The sequence below is a fragment of the Melitaea cinxia genome, chromosome 27, assembly GCF_905220565.1.
Source record: "Melitaea cinxia chromosome 27, ilMelCinx1.1, whole genome shotgun sequence".
NCBI lineage: Eukaryota > Metazoa > Arthropoda > Insecta > Lepidoptera > Nymphalidae > Melitaea > Melitaea cinxia.
In genome coordinates, this window is record NC_059420.1 from 8,357,344 (window position 1) to 8,381,749 (window position 24,406).

Genomic DNA, 24,406 nt, shown 5'->3' on the forward strand with positions numbered 1-24,406 from the left:
AAAATATTAGTCGAACGGTTGGTAGCTTTCGAGAAAAACTCCTTTAAAATTATCCCTCATCTTTTTATCACAAATTCTCATCACGTCTGCTGTATATCAGCTGAGCCGTATGCTTGTTTGCCTGTCTAATGTATTAAATTACACGACTGAAGTAAATTTTTTTAGCTTCATACTTACATCTACCTATCAACTTGCGTTCGCCTCGCTCAATCACACTTTTCGTAACGCTCTCGTCACGCATTCAACAGCTTAGTCCCCAAGTCAAACGTGCGTTTTAATCCAAAAAAAACTTCGACGTCAAACCACCATTACAGCCTATACAGTCCACTGCTGGACATAGGTCTCCATAAGTTCGCGCCAAAAATGGCGTGAACTCATGTGTGTTGCCCATAGTCACCACGCTGGGCAGGCGGGTTGGTGACCGCAATACTGGCTTTGTCGCACCGAAGACGCTGCTGCCCGTCTTCGGCCTGTGTATTTCAAAGCCAGTATTTTGATGGTTATCCCGCCACCGGTCGGCTTTTTAAGTTCCAAGGTGGTAGCGGAACTGTGTTACTGTACGTGTGACGTCAAAAGCAAAGCGGTCCATAGGTCCATTTCCTACCCGGTACCCTGCCCTTGTAAGTCTGACGTCACTTGTGTGTAAAGTTCGAGTATGTCGTATGTGGAAACGCCTGTTCGGTGGTATACAGAGCGAGGGGTGTGGTAGAGAGTTACCTTTCCTGTGCGAGGTGAGCGGCGCGTCGCTGTCCCACGAGTCGTGCGCGGACGAGGCGGACGACGCTCGCGCCGGCGCCGCGGACGCTGCGGAACATTCACTAATAAATCGTTTCCGACTGATGAATGTGGGCTGACCCGGCTAACGTAGTAACGCCGCTAAACGCTATTAAAATATAGGGGTTGGTGGTAGAAGGGTGAAAATTTTGGATGGTATTCGATGCCAAAACATAAAAAAATTAAAACTTTTGCCAAACAATTAAACAAAAAAAAAAAAGAAATTCGGGGTGGGCGTTTTATAACTTAGGGGTTTAAAAAATTGTTTAAGGCCGATTCTCAGACGTACCAAATATGCAGAAAATTTTTCATAAGATTCAGTCAAAAAATCGGACGAGAATTTTATATAAGTAAATTTTAATTACACACACGGCCATCTGTTCCTAATGCGACTTGTTGTAGCTATAGTTATCGACACGAATATTGAGCGTTAGCCTGCAACTTAAGCTTTGACATTTTATGGATATTGTATGGTGTACAATTTATATTTGTGTAACAGGTAACATATGAGGGGAGGTCATGAGGTAGACCAAACTCAATGATAACGATCTAACACTGATTTTACTAAGAATATTGTAAGTATATATACGCATATGTATAAAAAATAATGTTAGAAAGTGTTAGGTTATGTTTTATTCCTTATGTTACTGCCAAATTAAGAATCAATAGTTTTTTTTTTAAATGCTAGTATTTGTACAGCTAGACACTACACACCAACGATAGCTATTGTAATTTATTATTTTACCCAAAAAACCAAATATTTGTAGCTGTTAACGTTGAACAGTAGGTGTATAAGGTATTGAGCTTTTGACGTATTGAACGAGTTCTTACACACGTCATACACGACTTTTGTTATTAACCACTAGCGACTCGCCCCGGCTTCGCACGGATGCAATGCTGATACTAAATGTACTATAGAATGCCTTTATTTATAGTGTGAAGCTAGCTTATAGCATGGTTATTAACATAATAACAACAACATTCAAATATGCGTCGTTAGATTACACGTTGTTACAGAATGCGTTGAGGAAATAAAGGTCCACTGCTCGTTCCCCGTAGGTGATAGCGTGATAATATGTAGCCTATATGTTGACCCGACTTCTTAATAATATTCGTGCCAAATTTGAAGTAAATCCATGCGGTACTTTTTGAGTTGACAAACAGACAAAAATTCTAAAAACTATATATTTGGCTTCGGTATCGTTTGTAGATCACACCCCAAATATTCTTTTTAAAAAATATTCGATGTACAGTTTTGACTTTCCTACATTTTATTATATGTTTAGATATTTCGTCACCCCAATGGCTGATAGCGTTTTCACGGAAATAAAAAAAGGTTTAAGAAGTAATTAAATTTTATGGCATGAAAGCGTATTTACTTTGCCAAAAAAATTTTTTGTGGCTTTTTATTGGAAAATTAACATTTTGAAGTACTTTTTCAAACATAGTGACAATTGACAAACAACCCTATTATATATTTTTGTACTGAACATAACTATTATTTGTTTAACTGAGCGCTCAACATCCGTGCCGATGGCTATGTACAGTAATACCTTGCTCCTCCACAGCGGCCTGCCTCGTGCGTGCGCGTGCGTGCGTCCGCGTGCGTACGTGCGTGCGCGTGCGTGCGTGTGCGCGGCGTGTTCTTCGCGGCCGTGAGGTGTACAGATCCATAGTAGCTTGTAGGCGAGCCCACAGAGCTTCGAAGAGGGACGATAGTCGGACCGTCATCGAGTAGATCTGTTTAAAATAATCGTGTTTGCAGGCAAACGAAGAAAAACTGACTTCAATTATATCGACAAGTAATACAACGTAGGTAGACGAAAAATTAGTCAAGTAAATACGCACTATCAAAGATTACTCCAAAAGTTGTAATCAGACCTCGATGAAATTTAAATGTGACCATATGATTAACATCGGTTTTCGATTAAATTAAGAATCATCAAAATCGGTACACCCAGTAAAAAGTTATGCGGATTTTCAAGTTTCCCTCGATTTCTCTGGGATCCCATCATCAGATCCTGGTTTCTTTATCATGGTACCAAACTAGGGATATCTCCTTTCCAACAAAAAAAGAATTATCATAAATCGGTTCATAAACGACGGAGTTATCTCCGAACATACATAAAATATATCTATCTTTTCCTTTTTTTTGAAGTCGGTTAAAAAGTAAATATAAAAGATTAAAAATGAAATTATTTCACATAAAATTGTTACAAGACAAATTACAAAGAGTTTTTATTAGTAGTTTAATATGTATAACAAAAATATTGTTTAATAATATTCCGCTTGTTTGTCCGACAAAGACAGACTAACAGACGAGTGTTTCTACAGCGCCCTCTATGTTCCTACCTCCGGTTCAGTTGAAGTTAGCATGTTTGTCCGACAAAGACAACAGACTAACAGACGAGCGTTTCTAAAGCGCCCTCTCTGTTCCTACCTCCGGTTCAGTTGAAGTTAGCATGTTTGTCCGACAAAGACAACAGACTAACAGACGAGTGTTTCTACAGCGCCCTCTCTGTTCCCACCTCCGGTTCAGTTGAAGTTAGCATGTTTGTCCGACAAAGACAACAGACTAGCGTATCTACAGCGCCATCTATGTTTCCACCTCCGGTGAGGTTGAAGTTACCAAAAGGTGTCCTCCAGCAGGCATTCAACATAACATATACACCCACCCGGCTCCGCTTGTTCGTGTTATAGAGCCTGCTGTTCGCGAACACGAGGCGAACGTCGGCGGCGACCTGCTCGGCGCGAGCGTACTTCCCGGCCGCGAGCCGCCGCTGCACCGTGCCCAGGTCCATGGGCCGGGACACCACGGAGAAGTAGTCTGGAATTGGGGGGTGGTTGCATTGTGGCGTACTGTGGGCTCCGGTCAAGTGTGCGGTGGGTACGACTACTTGGATTTTAAATTAACATGGTTATTTTTATTGCTAAAATTAATATTTACCCCGATTTATTTACAGTTTTTTTATTTACATTTTTTTTTAAATATTGGAACGAAGTTCCTTACGGCAGGCTTGACATTTGGCTGGGCGACCGACCTGAGAAAAATGTGATACTAAAACCGTAAGAAAAATATATAACGGAAGTGACGTAATATCAGTCACACGACTATAATATGACGTTTTTAAACTAAAATATTACAAGTAAACTTTTTACGGTATTTGTTATTTTCTAAAATACTAAATTTCCTAAATACTTTTATGTACTTAATTAAAAACCAATCAACAAAATATAATAAAAAAATCAAGAACTAGAAAATATATATAAAAAATTCAACATTTTTCTTTTCAAATTGTGTTGCTTCTATACTAATCCGAAGGAACTTCGTTCCTACCTGGTGTCCCATGACACCACATAATTATTTTTTTTAATTTACTTATACTTTATTTTACACTTACAATAAGAACGTTAAAAAGAAGAGAAAAAAAAAACATGTGAATAAAGTGCAAAGGCGGTCTTATGACAGTGATTTCTTACAGACAACCTGTCTATAAAGAAAACATATGTAACATATGTAAATGTAGGTGTTGTATTATTCATTTAATTTAAATTTAATTTAAGTTTTTCTACGATGGCAACACGTTGCACTAAGTTTATTCTAGAACCTACAATAAAATTCTCAGGCTTTATACGTTAAAAGTTACACTTTATGAAAAAGCTGGAACAAGATAAAAATTCAATATGCACACAAAGTCAGCGAAATAAATAGAAACAATATCAAACATTTTGTGCTGTACATTTAAAATATATTAATACGGTAGTCTTTCGAAACTTTATGCAACGTCGTACATAACATGCAGTCGGAGACATGCACAAAGAGAGAATGATTTGACTTATCCTTCAATTTCATGCCTCCGACTGCATATTATCTATGACGTTGCATAAAGTTTCGAAGGACTACCGTATTAATATATTTTAAATGTACAGCACAAAATCTTTGATATTGTTTCTATTTATTTCGCTGACTTTGTGTGCATATTGAATTTTTATCTTGTTCCAGCTTTTTCAGTTGATTTTCTATTAGTTGTTCTTCACGCAGGCGGGTTTTTTGTTTTTTTTTTTTAATTATTATTTTATTTATGTCTTTTTAGTCAGACAAATTACGTAATCGGTTCAATTCATTAAAACAGTTTAGTTCATCATGTGGTTGATTAAGTAATTTTTTAGGGTCAAGAGAACTGATAGCAAGCCCGGAGAAAGATCTCACTCTGCTCAAAGCAACGTAAGCCTGACCTTTAGCAAATAGGTGACTGCTTAAGTCAACAACTATTAGTTTTAATGTAATGAAATTATTATTAAAATTATTTGTTTGTATTTGGTATTATGTATTTGGTATTATGTATTTGTTGTTGATTTTATTAATGTAATTGTAAATTGGTGTGACATTTATTAATTTTTATTTGTAATTTTAATTGTATGTTTTTTTTTAACCATTGTATTTTATTAGAAAGGCTACACCCCGAAGTTGATCGTCGCCTAGGAATTTGTTTTTCATTAACTATAATGGCTTCGCGCAGCCGCCATGTTTGATATTTTTTTAATGTCACCTATCTAAGAACACTTGGGCAGCTAAGACGAACCTAACGATACCTCAATTATGTAAATCCGTTTAGTGGTTCTGGAAATATGAGGTAGTAAAGAATATTACATACAAACATACATACATACATACAAGATACGCGCGAAAAACATAACCCTTCCTTGGCAGTCGGGTAAAAAGAAATAATTGTAATTGTGAAAAAAACAGTATCCCAAGCGATAGCTTTTAATGTTGTTTCTCTTTACGGGTAAATAATTATGTAATGTTAATAATTTATACATAAGAGTGTAGAATCAAGCTATGTTTAAAAAAATATTTGTTATGTTCTAAAATAAATTTCTCTTTACAGAGCAACAATATTAGTTTTTTGCTTTAATAAATAACATATTACACATAAAACAGGCACACGGTGTAATTTAATACAATATACTATGTATAAGATTCATATATACAATACATCAAAAACTATATTTACATATACATAAACGTAGACATACTGTCCTAACAGATTAAAATTTTGTGTTGCATACTTATAGATAAACATTTGTATTGGGCATACAGGTGTTTGCCGTGGTCTGGGTGTTTGTGCAGTCCTTGTGGGTCTCCCCACCGTGTCTCGGAGAGCACGTTCAGTCGTCGGTCTCGGTTGTTATCATGTACACTTGATAGCGATCGTTACTCATATATCAGCCGACCCGCATTGGAGCAGCGTGGTGGATTAAGTTCTGATCCTTTTCCTAAATGACAATGAGGAGTCACTGAAAATCAGCGTCTCACCATTGTTTGCAATGGTGTGGCAAATGCTGAGTGGCTGCCTGTATTGTTCGTAATATCTATGAAACCGTATTTGTATTTTTTTGATCTTTTTATTGTGAACAATAAAATATTTTTCTTTCTTCTTTCTAAATGGAGAAAAAGGCCTATGCCCAGTAAGCCCAGTAGTGAGATGTTACAGGCTGAAACGATATATATATATATATATACAGCGGGCTCCACTGGTTACGCGCGCCACTCACCGGGCGCCTGCGCCGGCGACACGGGCTCGCGGAAGGGCTCGGCGTCCGCGGAGGCGCCGAGCTCGTGCAGCAGCGCGCCGCACGCGGAGCGCCACGCGCCCAGCGCGCCGCCCGCCGCCCGCCCCGCGCGCCCCGCCCGCCCCGCCCGCGTCCGGCTCGCGCGCCGCGGCTTCTGCGCATGCGTGTAGCATTACTAAAGTGCGTGCGTACGAAGTACACATGTCAGAAGAGAAACTCCTCTGGCAGACTGATTAATAATAATAATAATAATGATATTTATTTCGGGACTAGCCCATATAGTGTTAGTAACAATGTTTGTTATAACCTAGTGTTAGTACAATAACAGAGAATAAATATAAAATAGTTTTTATATTTATACATTTTTTTTTCAAATCACATAGAGTTTTATCCAATGTGGCAGCATTGGACTCTCCCATCTATCTACAAATAATTAAAAAAACTAGTTTACAAAAAAAGTGTTCCCGGGCGGTCACCCATCCAAGTACTGACCGCGCCCGACGTTGCTTAACTTGTAACACTTAACACAAAACCAGCGTATTCAACGTAGTATGGACGTTTAAAAATTCGTAATTCGTGACGCGTGGATTTTGTTTCTATGAAAGCCAACTCCAAGCTAAGTGATATACCTTATTGGGGCACAGCACTTAGTCGCGGACGATATTAGTATATATAATATAATTATTTTGACATTTTTTTAGAACTATTTGAAAACTTTTGTTTTTAATTTTCTTATGACTTATGGTCTTTTATTATATTGATTTGTTTTGTTGTCTTTTTACCTTTGATCTTATCATTTTTTTTTTTTGATTTAGTGTTTTTTGTAATTATATTTACTAATTATTTCATAACATTAAAGAAATATCATAAAATCAGAAGTAACGCTTACAAAACGATACACGTTTATCTTCTTACAGATAAACGATCTTTAACTAATTTTAACTACTGTGTGGCTACGGTACTAAAGAATATAGCCACCCCCTCTCTTCCCGTGGGTGTCGTAAGAGTCGACTAAGGGATAACACAGTTCCACTCCCACCTTGGAACTTATAAAGTCGACCGATGGCAGGATAATCGTCCAACTGCTTGCTTTAGAATACACAGGCCGAAGACGGGCAGCAGCGTCTTCGGTGCGACAAAGCCTGCGATCACAAACCCGCCTGCCCACCGTGGTGACTATGGGCAAAACACACGAGTTCATGCCATTTTTGGCGTGAACTTATGGAGGCCTATGTCCAGCAGTGGACTGTGATCGGCTGAAATGATGATGATAATGAGGAACTAATTTTATAAAAATAAAATTAAACTACTCTTGTAATAATTTCCAAGTACCAAATAGCAAATTAATAAAACGTCTTACCTTCTCAATGACCTCGTCCTCGGAGGAGTGGTAGGAGGCGGCTAGCGAGTGGTACTGCGCCACCACGTCCACCGTTTCCCAGTTACTGAAACAAATACGATTTACTTGACATCATTCGATTTCAATGAATATCTTAGACGATATCAAAGTTTTAAAATAACTTTGCAACGAATTAATGATCACAAAAAATAAAAAGATGATTTTTATTGCATTTTTATTAGCCAGGCATACAAAACCTTACGAATGAAAAACATTTCATGAACAAGGCCATGAATTATTTGCTCATGTATATACTAAGCCACTAACGTTACTTTATATTACCTCCCTTTTTTCTTATTTATCTGAATCTTACTAATACTCGATTTTGCACACCTACAAACGTCTGCTCTTGTACGTCCTAAGGTTGGCTGGTAGAGAATGCTTTTAGCATTAAGCCCGCCTTTTGTATAATTCTATAATGCATTGTGCAATAAAGTATTAATTAATAAATAAAGATTATTTTGTATGGGAATTTAAACAGTGCAGCCTAGACGATAAAGAATAGAATACGATACAATCGATACAGAGTCATCTAGCGGCAAGCGCGAGAACTAGGTTGAAATGTCGAATTTCCCATACAAAATGAAGTTAAAATTTACGCCCGTTATAGCGAGGCGGATTAAACAAAACTCGCACTAGGCACTCACGACGCCGAGCCGTCACTATTATTCTTTTACCCACAACGCCGAGCCGTCCATTCAACTGTATTTTTTTTTAATACTTTACTAGCTGTGCCTGCGACATTGTCTGCGTGGAATTTAACAAAAAAGTTATTGTTCAGTTTGTAGAGTTATAAAATAAACAAACTTCTAAAATTAAAGTAGCCTAAGTTACTCCTTACTACATCAGCTATCTCCCAGTGAAAGCCCCGTCAAAATTGGTCCAGCCGTTTCAAAGATTAGCCGGAACAAAGAGACAGACAGACCGACAGACAGACAGAAATTATAAAAAAAAAATGTTATTTTGGTATGTGTACACGGGGTATACATCCATATGTGTTGAGTAACATGCGGTTATTTTAATATTACAAACAGACAATTTTATTTATTTGTAAAGATATTAATATACAATTCGTTAATAGATACATTCCACTTGTTTAACCAGCAATCGGGTACCCAGTTTTCCATAACCACAGCGTCACAGGCAGTGGCCCCGACAGAATTCTAGGTTACAGTATCCTAAGCCCTGTTCAGGGTTTCAGTTACCTGATGATGTGCAGCAGCAGGTCCGTGACAAGCCGCGCCTGCCTCACGATGGGCGAGTGCGGCTCGTTGAACCGCTCCGCGTTGGAGGCCAGCCAGCGGGCGTCGAACTGAGCCGCGGCTGGACGCCGGTAGAACTGGGGACGATAGCTATGTTAAGTATGGAATTTGGTTGATTTTTTGGTTTCGGCAACTGGTATTTTACGCGTTTTTCCGCTAAATTGCAAATTTAGACAACTTTCGATAGAATCCTTGACAAAACTTTTTTTGGCATATCTTCTGCCCGATGGTCAGCGGTTACTATTGCTATGGACGCCTGTAGCACCAGAATTTCAGCATAGCAGCAATCTCTAGCTACCTTACTACAGAAACATAATATAATTTGATAGCAGTGCTTTTGTCTGCGATCTTCTGTATGGTGCAGGCATTTCATCAATGAAATAACTCCAGACTTTGAACAAAGAATTTAACTGCTGTGCCCTATATCAAGAGATTTTCTATGCTCAACTTTGGTCAAAATTACTATATGTTTTCAGCGCTCTAATCAATGTTTTTTTTTTTTTTTGAAAAATCGGCTTGATCCACATCCCACATCACCATCAGGGAAGATTATAGTGAGGTAGATAACAACAGGACTAGTGTTGCCCAAATGCAAGAACAAGACGAGACTTAGCCAGTCTTGGTCTTGGTCTTGCGCCAATACACCTGGTCTTGGTCTTGGTCTTGGTCTTGCGCTCCCAGTCTTGGTCTTGGTCTTGGTCTTGCAGCAAGAGTCTTGCAAGTCTTGCAATTACCTATTAGTCTATTACTATTTATTAAAGTTTACTTTAAATCTTAGAAAAACGTATTAGAATTGGAACATTGTGAGCTTGAATTAACATAGCCATAGTAAAGATCAAGCAGATTAATAAATAACTAAAGATTTGATAAGAAATTCGAAAAATCAACTGACCTATATGTCGTTTTCCATGGAAGTAACTGTTTCTTAATAAACATTTATGATTTATAAGCTTACATTTGCTAAAACATGTAAAAAAACAAATTAATTACAATAACTTGACTGTATTTTAAAGAACAATACTTATCTGTCTAGAAAGAGATTGAACCCTCAACTTATAAGAAATTTAATAAAAGAGTTTTACGATTTATCATTTATTTGAATAAAAAATAAAATACAACACAAATCAACAGCTTTATCATTAGGTTATGATACTTTATATCAATTTTTTTGACCAAGAATTAATACAAAGTAACCATCTGGCTGACTCATCACTTAACCTATTTCTATGTTTTCTAATTACTAATGATGCTTTAGAAAATAACCTCTCAGCAGGTACTGAAGTTGCAGGTATTGAGAGAAAATCACGGGCCATTTTCGATAAAATCGGATACTCTGTCTCATGCGTCCTCCAATCTAAAATGTCTTCCGAGCTGGCAGTTCATGGTTTTCTCAGGTACTCCTCCAACTCGTCTATCACTAAGCCTTGAAGACAAGATCCAGATGACGTCGAGGGACATTCATAGAGTTTATCAAAGTCTATTACGTCTTCATCTTCATCACATACTTTATTTTCTTTTTCTGGTAATTCCAGAGATTTGTTCAGTGAGTGTAGAATTCCTAAGCGTACCTACCTATACACCGAACTGTTACACCTAACTACTCAGTGAAATAGCGCTAAGTCCTAGCTGCAAGACGCAAGAGTCTTGCAGGCTATGTCTTGTTCTTGCTCAAGTCTTGCACGGTCAGTCTTGGTCTTGGTCTTGCTAAAAATACGCGGTCTTGTTCTTAGTCTTGGTCTTGCAAAAACGCAAGAACAAGACCAAGACTGCAAGACCAAGACTGAATTTGGGCAACACTAAACAGGACATATCTTGCTAAAAATCTGGAGCAGCCCAGCTGGCTAAGTACCTTGACTTAAAGAAAATCACAGCTAAATAATACTGCTTTCGATAATTTTTGTGTTAATATTGGTGAGTAAGGTGTCCAGAGCTCCTTAGGGCTGTTGGGGGTTCTTTTACGTCTGTATACTTAAAATAAATACTTTTTACTCTGAATCGATAAGATGAACGTAAATAAATTAACTAAAAGTTTCAAAGTTATTGGTATAGAATGGGAAGAAACGCTTCTTTACAATTTGTTTGGATAAAAGGAATTTTTCACCAACCCGCCTGCCCACCGTGGTGACTATGGGCAACACACATGAGTTCACGCCATTTTTGGCGCGAACTTGTGGAGGCCTATGTCCAGCAGTGGACTGCGATAGGCTGTAGTGATGATGATGAAAAGGAATTTTAATTGAATTATATTTTTAATATGCATAATTAATGTCTAACATTTCCATTACAATAAGAGATGTTTTAAATTCATGGTACTATAAGTATAAATAATACAGTAAGGAGAACGAGCTCCTGAGGGAGGGACTGGGGGTAGGGTTGACAAAGCGCTTGGAATGCTTCTGGCATTGCAGATCACGAGAGCCGTACGCTTGTTTGCCAACCTAGGTTTATAAAAAAAAGATTTAGAGATTAATGCAACACGTTAGATCATTTAACTTAGCGGATAATTTCTAGCCAGTGTCAACTCACCAAGTTATCGAATCTAGCACGTATGGTGGCCAAGTCGATAGGGTAGGCCACGACCAGCGCGTAGCTTGGGTATAGTTGTAGATCCACGGGGGCCACGAAGGGCTCCGCTACTGAGAGGGACATGACCTGTAAATGGTAAATACAGCTCAGTGGGTAGTGGATAGTGGGTAGTGACTAATTATTTTTTAGGTTTTAATTGTCAATGGTCAGTTTTTATTGGTAAGTTTTCAGTTATAAGTTTTTAGTGTGTATCGTGAACAGTTTATACGTGAGTGAGAGATAGCATGTGAGGGTCATGAGCTACAGCAAACACAACGAAAGTCGATTATAGCACGGACGCGGAGCACGAAGAATTTCGTACATTGACCCCTCATCTTTGGTCTTTGTCGTTCGCGTATAAACATGTTGCCGTTGCGCTCACACTGCTGTAGTGACAGCCGTATTCACAGTTTGTCAACCTTTTTACTTTTTTTTTTACCAATATAAGTCACAAGATTTATCGTTTTTCATTAAAAAAAAAAGTTAACAATACTTATATTAAATGCGAATGTGTATTTATTGGTGTCTTTTTTCACACAGCAACAGATCTAAGATTTTTTGCATATACAAAGTATAATCACCAAATTGTACACATAGTAATATATACACTAACTTTTATATGGCGCGCGGTGGCCACTCGTGCGAGCGTGTTGTGTACGTGCGTGCGCGTGATGTGCGCGTGTACCTGCGAGATGTGCTGCGCGACGGTGCGGCAGGCGCGCGGCGGCCACTCGTGCGAGCGTGTTGTGAGCGTGTTGTGTGCGTGCGTGCGCGTGATGTGCGCGTGTACCTGCGAGATGTGCTGCGCGACGGTGCGGCAGGCGCGCGGCGGCCACTCGTGCGAGCGTGTTGTGTGCGTGCATGCGCGTGATGTGCGCGTGTACCTGCGAGATGTGCTGCGCGACGGTGCGGCAGGCGCGCGGCGGCCACTCGTGCGAGCGTGTTGTGTGCGTGCGTGCGCGTGATGTGCGCGTGTACCTGCGAGATGTGCTGCGCGACGGTGCGGCAGGCGCGCGGCGGCCACTCGTGCGAGCGTGTTGTGTGCGTGCGTGCGCGTGATGTGCGCGTGTACCTGCGAGATGTGCTGCGCGACGGTGCGGCAGGCGCGCGGCGGCCACTCGTGCGAGCGTGTTGTGTGCGTGCGTGCGCGTGATGTGCGCGTGTACCTGCGAGATGTGCTGCGCGACGGTGCGGCAGGCGCGCGGCGGCCACTCGTGCGAGCGTGTTGTGTGCGTGCGTGCGCGTGATGTGCGCGTGTACCTGCGAGATGTGCTGCGCGACGGTGCGGCAGGCGCGCGGCGGCCACTCGTGCGAGCGTGTTGTGTGCGTGCGTGCGCGTGATGTGCGCGTGTACCTGCGAGATGTGCTGCGCGACGGTGCGGCAGGCGCGCGGCGGCCACTCGTGCGAGCGTGTTGTGTGCGTGCGTGCGCGTGATGTGCGCGTGTACCTGCGAGATGTGCTGCGCGACGGTGCGGCAGGCGCGCGGCGGCCACTCGTGCGAGCGTGTTGTGTGCGTGCGTGCGCGTGATGTGCGCGTGTACCTGCGAGATGTGCTGCGCGACGGTGCGGCAGGCGCGCGGCGGCCACTCGTGCGAGCGTGTTGTGTGCGTGCGTGCGCGTGATGTGCGCGTGTACCTGCGAGATGTGCTGCGCGACGGTGCGGCAGGCGCGCGGCGGCCACTCGTGCGAGCGTGTTGTGTGCGTGCGTGCGCGTGATGTGCGCGTGTACCTGCGAGATGTGCTGCGCGACGGTGCGGCAGGCGCGCGGCGGCCACTCGTGCGAGCGTGTTGTGAGCGTGTTGTGTGCGTGCGTGCGCGTGATGTGCGCGTGTACCTGCGAGATGTGCTGCGCGACGGTGCGGCAGGCGCGCGGCGGCCACTCGTGCGAGCGTGTTGTGTGCGTGCGTGCGCGTGATGTGCGCGTGTACCTGCGAGATGTGCTGCGCGACGGTGCGGCAGGCGCGCGGCGGCCACTCGTGCGAGCGTGTTGTGAGCGTGTTGTGTGCGTGCGTGCGCGTGATGTGCGCGTGTACCTGCGAGATGTGCTGCGCGACGGTGCGGCAGGCGCGCGGCGGCCACTCGTGCGAGCGTGTTGTGAGCGTGTTGTGTGCGTGCGTGCGCGTGATGTGCGCGTGTACCTGCGAGATGTGCTGCGCGACGGTGCGGCAGGCGCGCGGCGGCCACTCGTGCGAGCGTGTTGTGTGCGTGCGTGCGCGTGATGTGCGCGTGTACCTGCGAGATGTGCTGCGCGACGGTGCGGCAGGCGCGCGGCGGCCACTCGTGCGAGCGTGTTGTGAGCGTGTTGTGTGCGTGCGTGCGCGTGATGTGCGCGTGTACCTGCGAGATGTGCTGCGCGACGGTGCGGCAGGCGCGCGGCGGCCACTCGTGCGAGCGTGTTGTGTGCGTGCGTGCGCGTGATGTGCGCGTGTACCTGCGAGATGTGCTGCGCGACGGTGCGGCAGGCGCGCGGCGGCCACTCGTGCGAGCGTGTTGTGTGCGTGCGTGCGCGTGATGTGCGCGTGTACCTGCGAGATGTGCTGCGCGACGGTGCGGCAGGCGCGCGGCGGCCACTCGTGCGAGCGTGTTGTGTGCGTGCGTGCGCGTGATGTGCGCGTGTACCTGCGAGATGTGCTGCGCGACGGTGCGGCAGGCGCGCGGCGGCCACTCGTGCGAGCGTGTTGTGTGCGTGCGTGCGCGTGATGTGCGCGTGTACCTGCGAGATGTGCTGCGCGACGGTGCGGCAGGCGCGCGGCGGCCACTCGTGCGAGCGTGTTGTGTGCGTGCGTGCGCGTGATGTGCGCGTGTACCTGCGAGATGTGCTGCGCGACGGTGCGGCAGGCGCGCGGCGGCCACTCGTGCGAGCGTGCTGTGAGCGTGTTGTGTGCGTGCGTGCGCGTGATGTGCGCGTGTACCTGCGAGATGTGCTGCGCGACGGTGCGGCAGGCGCGCGGCGGCCACTCGTGCGAGCGTGTTGTGTGCGTGCGTGCGCGTGATGTGCGCGTGTACCTGCGAGATGTGCTGCGCGACGGTGCGGCAGGCGCGCGGCGGCCACTCGTGCGAGCGTGTTGTGAGCGTGTTGTGTGCGTGCGTGCGCGTGATGTGCGCGTGTACCTGCGAGATGTGCTGCGCGACGGTGCGGCAGGCGCGCGGCGGCCACTCGTGCGAGCGTGTTGTGAGCGTGTTGTGTGCGTGCGTGCGCGTGATGTGCGCGTGTACCTGCGAGATGTGCTGCGCGACGGTGCGGCAGGCGCGCGGCGGCCACTCGTGCGAGCGTGGTGTGTGCGTGCGTGCGCGTGATGTGCGCGTGTACCTGCGAGATGTGCTGCGCGACGGTGCGGCAGGCGCGCGGCGGCCACTCGTGCGAGCGTGTTGTGAGCGTGTTGTGTGCGTGCGTGCGCGTGATGTGCGCGTGTACCTGCGAGATGTGCTGCGCGACGGTGCGGCAGGCGCGCGGCGGCCACTCGTGCGAGCGCGCCAGCACCGCCTCCAGCTCGTGCGGCAACACGCCCACCGCGCCGCCCGGCTCCGACGGCAGCCTGCACGCGCACGGTACTGATTGGGTCGGGTCATGATCAAAATTAAGAGAGGGATGAGCATAGTGCGAAAACGGGAACGAGAGATGATATATAACGATTACTGATTTGTACCCCCTCTCTTCCCGTGGGTGTCGTAAGAGGCGACTAAGGGATAACACAGTTCCACTCCCACCTTGGAACTTAAAAAGCCGATCGATGGGGGGATAATCATCCAACTGGGCTTTGAAATACACAGGTCGAGGACGGGCAGCAGCGTCTTCGGTATAATAAAGCCAGCCCTGCAGTCACCAACCCGCCTGCCCAACGTGGTGACTATGGGCAGAACACATGAGTTCACGTCATTTTTGGCTCGAACTTGTGGACAGGACTACGGATTATTTTGTTTCTACGGATATTTTTATTAAATTAGACGTTTAATTGTTATTTATATTATGTAGTAAGTAAGTTTGCTGTGTGGTTACGGCAGTGAAGAATATAGCCACACCCTCTCTTCCGTATCGTAAGAAGCGACTAAGGGATAACACAACTCCACCATCACCTTGTAACTTATAAGGCCAACCGATGGCGGGATAGCCATCCAATTGCTGGCTTTGAAGTACAGAGGCCGAAGACGAGCAGCAGCGTCTTGGGTGCGACAAAGCCAGCCCTGCGTTCACCAATCCACCTGCCCAGCATGGTGACTATGTGCAAAGCATATGAGTTCGCACCATAATGTTTGGTGCGAACTTGGGGAGGCCTGTGTCCAACAGTGCACTGCGATAGGTTGAAGTGATTATGTAGTAAACATTGTGGCTAACGAGTCGATACTTACCTCTCTGGGTCTATGGGCTCAAGGTCCCATGGTGATAGTCGTTCCACTTCCCCATTATCCCATCTTACTCGCAATGATAGGAAATGAGCTGGAATTATCAAAAAATACATTTTATGACTAGTTATTACATACCAAAATCCATATAAAATTAAAATGAAAAAAAAAAGGTGTATGTCAGTTCCGACGGATGACTGGAATTTACTCCTTCAGATCGATCCTCTAAAAAGGGACAAAAAAGCTTACGTCTAAGAAAAAGATTAATACTATATCAAATAGTCAAATAAACGAATCAAATAACGCCATCTGTCATCCATCATAGATGGCATTAACAAAAACGTCATTCGTTCAGTAGCTTATACTCCTCATATTTTTTTCACACCGGGGGCCTTTTATGAAAATCAATTCTTGAGGAGTGAATTCCATAAAATAATTGGTTGTCTGTGAAGTCGGTTAGCGGACAACTAATTTATTAGAATTCGACAATGACTAAATCCATTTATATGTATAAAATACGTCATAGTTAATACGAATCACTTGTATAGTACTACTGTACGGTAGGGAGGGCACTCACAGGCGGCCTCGTTGGCCCAGGCCTCGGCGTCGCTGCAGCTGGAGGCGGCGGCGGCGCCCGACGAGCGCTCCAGCACCTGCCCCGTCCACCACGAGTCGTCGATCATGCAGCGGAACCTGGCGCGCACACATTGGCCATGACAGGTGTTATGCGGCACACGCGTCACACGCCTGCCTACGTGTGACGGCGTGTTAGTAGCGTCAATATTTACACCTTTATTATATATGCGTTATACAAGACGAATACAAACAGGAGGCATTCAATTGAACCATATATACTGCATACCATTTCTAATAAAGAAATAAGTTGTAATCAAATAGAAACAATAGTTAGAAAAATGTTTTTAGTTTTGCAATATATTTTGGTACACACAACTCTCTCGGGTGTATCCACGGTTCACACATGTCTCTTCGGTACATATGTACATATCACTTTTACTGATACATAAGCCATGTCACATCACACATCACATGTTATAGTTTTTTTTTTAATGCAAGTAGGTCAACAAACAAGCGTACGGCTCACCTGATGATAAGCGATTACCGTTAGTTTATAGACGCCTGCCACACCAGAAGCATCAAAAACGCGTTTGAGACCCTACCCCCAATGCCCCCAGGAGTTTTGGGTCAACTTACTCACCATAGGGACACAACACATAAGATCTCCACGTCCTACTCACCTGTCTCCAGCACCCCAGCGGCGCGCCACGGCCGCCTCGTAGTGGTGGCGCAGCACCAGGAAGTCGATGACGTCGGGCATATCGTGGTAGCGGACGGTGAAGGCACGCGAGTCTCTCTCCCGGAGTAACTTCAGGCTGACGACCCGCGGAGGCTTTATTACGTACTTGATGCCGACCACCTTCACCGCCTCGCAGTCCTGGGGGCAGAAACTCATTAATATCAGGCATGTTTAACAGTCATCTCTACTTTTGGAACCTCATGGATCTAAGCTACTTCTAAAAATCATTCACCTAAAAACCATGTTTGGATTGTAACTAGTGGCGTACGATAGGCAGACCTAACCTGCTCTCAAGAATCCTTTGCCACCATTTCTGAGATACCATGAAACACTCCTAATACCCATGATTTCTACTATCGAAAGGAATCTTTAAAAGTATAGCGAATGAGGAATCTATAGTTTTATCACATTTTGTTCCATCATTAGCCTAATTGAAATAGTGTAATTTTCCAAAAAAGAAAGACCTAGTTTTAAAAAAAAATCTTATTTTATTTATGGTTTTTATACCTTGACACGGGATTTTTATCCCAAAATCAATTTCCTTTTTCCCCACTTGCCTGCCACTTGTAAGCAAGCTTGTTGCATTAATTACGTGAGCTCAGAATGGGGGGGAGCGCTCCAATGAAATCTCATTAAATCATTTAAGCCGAGGGGGGATACATCAACTTCAAAAAATATAAAATATAACAGATATTAACAAACAAAAAAAATGTGTTAATTTTGCCCGCTAAAATTAATCTCATGGCTATTAAAATTATTTCGCTTTTGCTTGAATTTTATTTAATTTAGATAAATTAATTAATAAAATAAAAAATAAAAAAAAAAAACGAAATTTAATGGTAACAACTTACGTAAGATAAAATTCAACAAAATTCAATTCTAATACTAAAATAAAGCTTTACACAAAAATATAAATAAAAAAAATGAATTTGTGATGTCACCAATCGGACGCCCACTCAGTATTGTTGAGACATCATTGCCCCACCACTAATTTTCAGTGAGCACCGTGTATATGCAGACCGCAAAAAGTGCAGCACGGACAGTGATAACATTGAAAAAAAAAGTTATAACAAACAAATAAACAGCAGGAAAACACAAAAAAATTAACTATAGTATACTGAAATATATGATGATTATAAACTATACTTGAACAGTTCATTTTTGCCCGTCAATCTCACGTAAGGGGGGGGGGGGGAATCTCACGTATGGGGGGGGGGGGCAAATCTCACTACATCAAACCTAAGGAGAGGGGGGGGGTCTAAGCTGATCGAAAAATAGTTCACGTAATTAATGGATGCCCCCTAAGAGTAAGGAGTTTGTTTATTACAAAAACTCGTCACTTCTCCCCATACAAATAAAAATAATTATAATCCATCACTTACATATATTTGTATCCTCTCCCAAGGTTTATCCCTTGGGTGTATTTTGTATAAGTCTTTCTCGGCCACCGCCTCGAAATACCTCTGATGACCCTGAAAACAAAAAACGAGTGTGCTTTAGACCACACAACTGAAATAAAAGTTACGAAACGTAACTCTCTGTCTCTTTCTATCTTCACTAACTCATATCTTCCTCTCAACTTCCGTTCACCGCGCCCGATCACTTTCCGTAACGCTCTCGTCACGCATTCACCAGCTTACTTCCCAAGTCAAGTGTGCGTAAAGAATATTTTTTAAATAAGAGTTATAATTAGCCTATAGATCCATACAACATCAGAACCTTACACCTAATATAGACTCAGCAACCTTGACACAGGAGCACAACATTTCAGAGCAGTGTTATTATCTGAGGTAAGTTAAAGTACACAAAGTCAAGTCAAGGTCACGTTTGAGTATAAGGAGTCATCCTTGACCATGGTAACCAACGACACCAAAATGTCGGGAGCTTCTTCTTTATTATATATTACTAGTTCGGCAAAAAGTGTACGGCTCACCTGATGGTAAGCGATTACCGTAGCTTATAGACGCCTGCAACACCAGAAGCATCGCAAGCGCGTTGCCGACCCCATCCCCATTCCCCTCCAGGAGCTCTGGTCACCTTACTCATCAACGGGAACACAATACTGCTTGAAAACAGTATTATTTAGCTGTGGTCTTCTGTAAGGTCGAGGTATTAACCCAGTCGGGCTGCTCAGTTTCTATCATATAATTAAGGTGACTGCCATAAAATCAAAATTTCTTCAATATTTTAGTCAGTATTTCTTTAGAGCATTGCTTACCAATCGGAAATACAAGCAGTGATCACCCATCTGTGGGTGGTATGGAGCCTTCCTCGGGGACACGGCTGTCAGCCATTCTCCGACTCGGTACACTTCGGGCAGCTCCGTGCTCGGTCCCGCTGTGCTAGCTGAACTACCGGCGGCGGTTGTGTTGCGTTTCGCCGTTGTTGTGCTTGGACTATACCTGAGGGTCATGTATATAATTTTTTATGAGAAATATTTGTAAATTGCAAAGTTTGTCTCTTGGCCAATTAGCCAATAGGCATTATTTGTCAAGGCTCAGTCTAATTGTGAGTGTAACATATTCTTGTTTATATGCAAAGTCTTGTATATTATATTAGATGAGTAACTGCGAAGTTTCTCGTTGATTCTTCTTTGGTTTAAATTAACTTAAAATAATTTCCTCCTGGTGGGATTGGGGATGAGATCGGCAACGCGCTTGCGATGCTTCTGGTGTTGCAGGCGTCTATAAGCTACGGTAATCGCTTACCATCAGGTGGCGAGAGAAAAAATTTTACTAACCACTAATTTAATTACTATTTGCGAAATATAATTTATGAATAATGACATTTTTGATTGATTGTGCGTCATAGATCTTTATAAAACAGGCCTTGAAACATGCCTAAGTGGTAGTTACGAGTGTACCTGGCGGTGGGCACGGGCCGGCGGCGGAGGCGGGCGGGGGGCGCCAGGGCGGGGCCCGCCTGCCAGTCGGAGTACTGGGAGGACGAACTGGAACATTTATCAGTTATCGAGCCTCACATGTTTAGCTGCATTTACATCAATGTTGGTATGGTGAAACCGTTTGGCACATCTATTATCTTACTAGATGTACTCCACGGTTTCACCCGCTTAAATCTTAATATATATAATTCTCCTGTACATGTGTCTGTCACTAACTCCTAAATGGCTAGATTAATGTGGCTGAAATTTTTTGTGTATTTAAGTTCAATTAATAATCTCATTAGTCAGTAATAAAGTATATCTAACACAAAGTTACTAATAAGCTATTTGGGTCTATTTTACCCCAAATATTAAACTATAATTTTTGATTTCACCAGTTGGGAATAAGAAATATAAAAGAAGTGATAGTACCTGGGTGTACTAGTACCGATATTAGCTCAGTATTTTTTAGTAATGGTTTTTTTTGGAAATCATATTAAATACGAATTACATATTGATAAAATATAGACTCAGGTCTCACTGCCGAATATTACATTGAATCTTAGATATGACTATTATAAAAATACTCATTAAGTTGCACTCCCAACTGTTAACGTAACACTTAGAATATAAGCATCATTGTTATTATTTTTAAGTCGACTTAATCACTTGATGTATGGATATGTAGGGATAAAACGACATTTTATAAAAATCTGTCCTATCTATATCCATTTGTCGCCCCCGAAATCCCCTGCATACAAAATTTCATGAAAATCGTTAGAGCTGTTTCCGAGATCAGATCCTATCTGAAACTTTGTCAGTTACTGCTAAAAATGTTCTTTAGCATATTATAATATTTTTTTTAAAACTTACCTGTCGCTTTTGCTCGCTGAATGTGAACTGGAAAAGATCAAATGAAATTATGTAAAACTAATATAAAATATTTGAAAACAATTTTGAATTATTTATTATTTAACGAAAATCACAAAAACTTTTTTTTCGTGATAATTATTTTTAATATATAAATTGTGACAGGCAGACCACTTTCTCTTCATTTTTACTTTATTTTTTATTTGTTATTGTATTTGTGCTCTCATTGGGTTAGTTGTATGTTTGTTAGCAGTGTATGTGTCTCAAATAAATGTCTTTCTTTCTTCTTTCTTTTTCAACCATGGAAAAAAATAGAAGGTTCTAAATTTCACTGTATTCATTTATGAGTAACATTTTACTCAGAGTATTTTGTTGAATCTTATTTTAATCGAAAGCTGGTACTTATATCGCGTTGGCACAACAGTCACAGCACTGGTTTGTGACTGTAGCGCTGGCGGTTGCAGGTTTGATCCCCGCTCATGACAAATTTTGGCCAATAGGCCATACAGATATTTGGCGTGGTCTGGGTGTTTGTACTATCCTTGTGGGGTCTCCCCACCGTACCTCGGAGTGCACGTTAAGCCGTCGGTCCCGTTTGTTATCATGACCTACATGACATACACCTGATAGCGATCTTTACTCATAGTAGTGAATATGTCCGCCAACCCGCATTGGAGCAGCGTGGTGGATTAAGCTCTGATCCTTCTCTAATATGGGGTAAGAGGCCTATGCCCAGCCGTGGGATATTACAGGCTGAAGAAACTTATCATACGGCCACATACAAATTTGAAAGACCTGAGAATGTATACTTAATTTACTTCGGCCACATTAATGATGTTAACGTGGTCGACTTAGCAGTAAATTACGAGTATAACACAAATTGAATATGATATCCTCACCTATCCGAATCAGTCATATCCGCACTCGAGTGTCTAGACCTAGACGAGTGAGATGATCTAGACGATCTAGATGATCGAGACGAACGCGAAGATCTCGATGAACGTGATGCTGACAGCCGGACTGATTCATCTGAGGTATCGCTGCCGCTGTCCTCTATCGCCTCTGGTACTTCGTCCTCGAGGCGTAGTGTCTGGAATAAGATATATTTATTAGTGAAGGGATAATAGGTGATATTGTGAATTAAAGCTTTTTTTACGCACGCTTGACTTGGAGTAAACTTGTGAATGCGTGACGGGAGTGTTACGAAAAGTGTGATTGGGCGAGGCGAACGGAAGTTGAGAGAGAGATATAAGTCAGATGGAGCTAAAGAAGTTTTACTTCAGTCGTGTGGTCTAAAGCACACTCATTTTTTTTTGGTGTTTTTACATTTACTGAAGTAAATTCAATGGGTATATTATGTAGTGTAAAATCTTATATAAATGTAGGAAGATATGAACACAGATCAGGTTTTTAATGAAAACATTTTTAAAAACGCAAAAAGTGAAAACTGGTTATAGTAAAATATTTTATTTAGTCTCTCTGATTACATTTATGATTGAGTGAACAACTGATGAGTCTTATCATAACGTCAGCACTTCATCACTTCAGCCTATCCCACTGCTGGACATAGGCCTCCACAAGTTTGCGCCAAAAATGGCGTGAACTCATGTGTGTTGCCCATAGTCACCACGCTGGGCAGGCGGGTTGGTGACCGCAGGGCTGACTTTGTCGCACCGAAGACGCTGCTGCCCGTCTTCGGCCTGTGTATTTCAAAGCCAGCAGTTGGACGGTTATCCCGCCATCGGTCGGCTTTTTAAGATACAAGGTGGGAGTGGAACTGTGTTATCCCTTAGTCGCTTCTTATGGCACTTAGTATTTAACAAAATTATACTTCTGTCGCTAGAACATTTCAATACTTATATGTATTCTTCAATCGACATTATTTACATATAAATAAATATAAATATCTTATAACGTACACCCGGTCGTCTGTTCCTATGGTAAGGAACTTAATGCCTTTGTTATAGGTGACAACCCACTGTTATAACTTTTTTTTTTTTTTTGATAAATATACATTGAAATAATACATATATAAATACAAAGGACCTGGGTGACCGAGCTTAGCTCGGTATTTTTAGTAAATCGTGTTTTTTGAAAATCATATTTAAATACGAATTACATATTAATACAATATGAATAATATTATTCGATTTTATTTTTTTAGAAAAAAAAAAAAGAAAAAAAATGACTATCGATCTGGAAAACTTGAGGATTCGAACCATGATCTTTTCGGCCGAGCGCGATCGGCCGTTTTCCCCTGAGCTACTACAACTTTATTGACAGATGCGAAATTTACCTTCTTATTCTAACGATATTGTAGCCATTTTTTCATTCCCTAAAAACAGGGATAAAACGACATTTTCTAAAAATGAATCCTAGCTAGATTTATTTATCTCCCCCGAAATTCCCTGCATACTAAATTTCATGAAAATCGTTGGAGCCGTTTCCGAGATTCAGATTATATAGATATATATATACAAGAATTGCTCGTTTAATAGTATAAGAATATTACACCCAGACTCAAAAAGGAATCGTAACCGCAACCCGCGAAAGAGAAATCAGGGCTACTACAAACTGAAATATTAATAAAATAGGAAGAATCGATTTTTAGTCAATTACGATTTTTGTAGTATTTAGTTATTCAACGTGTTTACTGTTTTTTTAATACCCGCATAATCCTACATACATATACAATTAAAAGAGACCAGCGTCTGAGATGCAGGCTGGACCTATTTCAGATGCCAGTAAGGATAGATTTGTTCGTTTATATAAATAGGTCGGCATACAAGCGTATAGCTCACCTGATGGTAAGCGATTACCGTAGCTGATAAGCGCGTTGTCGACCCTATCCCCAATTCCCCCAGCTCTGGTCACCTTACTCACCACAGGAACATAACACAGGTAGATAACAGTATTATTTAGCTGTGATCTTCTGTAAGATCTCGACCTTACTACCCCGGTACTACTCCAGTCGGGCTGCTCCATATTTAGAGCGGGAAATTCCCTGCTGTGCCCGTCCTCAGTCAATAGTAAGTACGGATAAGCAAAGCTAGGATAATGGTCAGTACCGGCGCGGTCCTCGGGGGCGGAGGGCGGGCGCGCGGGGCGGCGCGTGGTCGACGGCCGGGGCGACGCCGCGGGCCCTCGCCCCCGGGCGCAGTGCTGATCATAACCGGCCTCCGCCTCATCTCGCGCCGGTACCACGACATCTCCCATTCGTTCATCTCCACGCTGAAACACCATATTTATTATTGTACTATGACGTCACCTGGTCCTTTCGAGCCGGATCCTGGTCGGTTTTATACGTATGTTTAAAATTGATAAAAGCAAGAATTTTAGTACAATCGGTCATAAAATGGATATTGTATAGTTTTAAACTTTTTTTGGTTTACTTGGAAAGCTAGCGTGACTTACTAGGACT

General features: G+C 42.7%; 1 protein-coding gene across 1 annotated transcript in view; it reads right to left on the minus strand.

The window, feature by feature from the left end:
- LOC123666947 (bromodomain and WD repeat-containing protein 1) overlaps positions 1–24,406 on the minus strand; it is a 41,354-nt gene that overhangs the window by 12,710 nt on the left and 4,238 nt on the right. The window contains exons 7-22 of the mRNA XM_045600960.1: positions 24,054–24,216; positions 21,930–22,060; positions 20,098–20,184; positions 19,453–19,636; positions 18,617–18,706; positions 17,176–17,372; positions 16,497–16,612; positions 15,926–16,013; positions 14,994–15,114; positions 11,539–11,664; positions 8,956–9,089; positions 7,712–7,796; positions 6,334–6,505; positions 3,450–3,601; positions 2,328–2,514; positions 718–804 (exon numbers count right to left, since the gene is read on the minus strand). Of these exons, the coding sequence (XP_045456916.1) occupies positions 718–804; positions 2,328–2,514; positions 3,450–3,601; positions 6,334–6,505; positions 7,712–7,796; positions 8,956–9,089; positions 11,539–11,664; positions 14,994–15,114; positions 15,926–16,013; positions 16,497–16,612; positions 17,176–17,372; positions 18,617–18,706; positions 19,453–19,636; positions 20,098–20,184; positions 21,930–22,060; positions 24,054–24,216 (2,120 nt within the window). The remainder of the gene's footprint in view (positions 1–717; positions 805–2,327; positions 2,515–3,449; positions 3,602–6,333; positions 6,506–7,711; positions 7,797–8,955; positions 9,090–11,538; positions 11,665–14,993; positions 15,115–15,925; positions 16,014–16,496; positions 16,613–17,175; positions 17,373–18,616; positions 18,707–19,452; positions 19,637–20,097; positions 20,185–21,929; positions 22,061–24,053; positions 24,217–24,406) is intronic.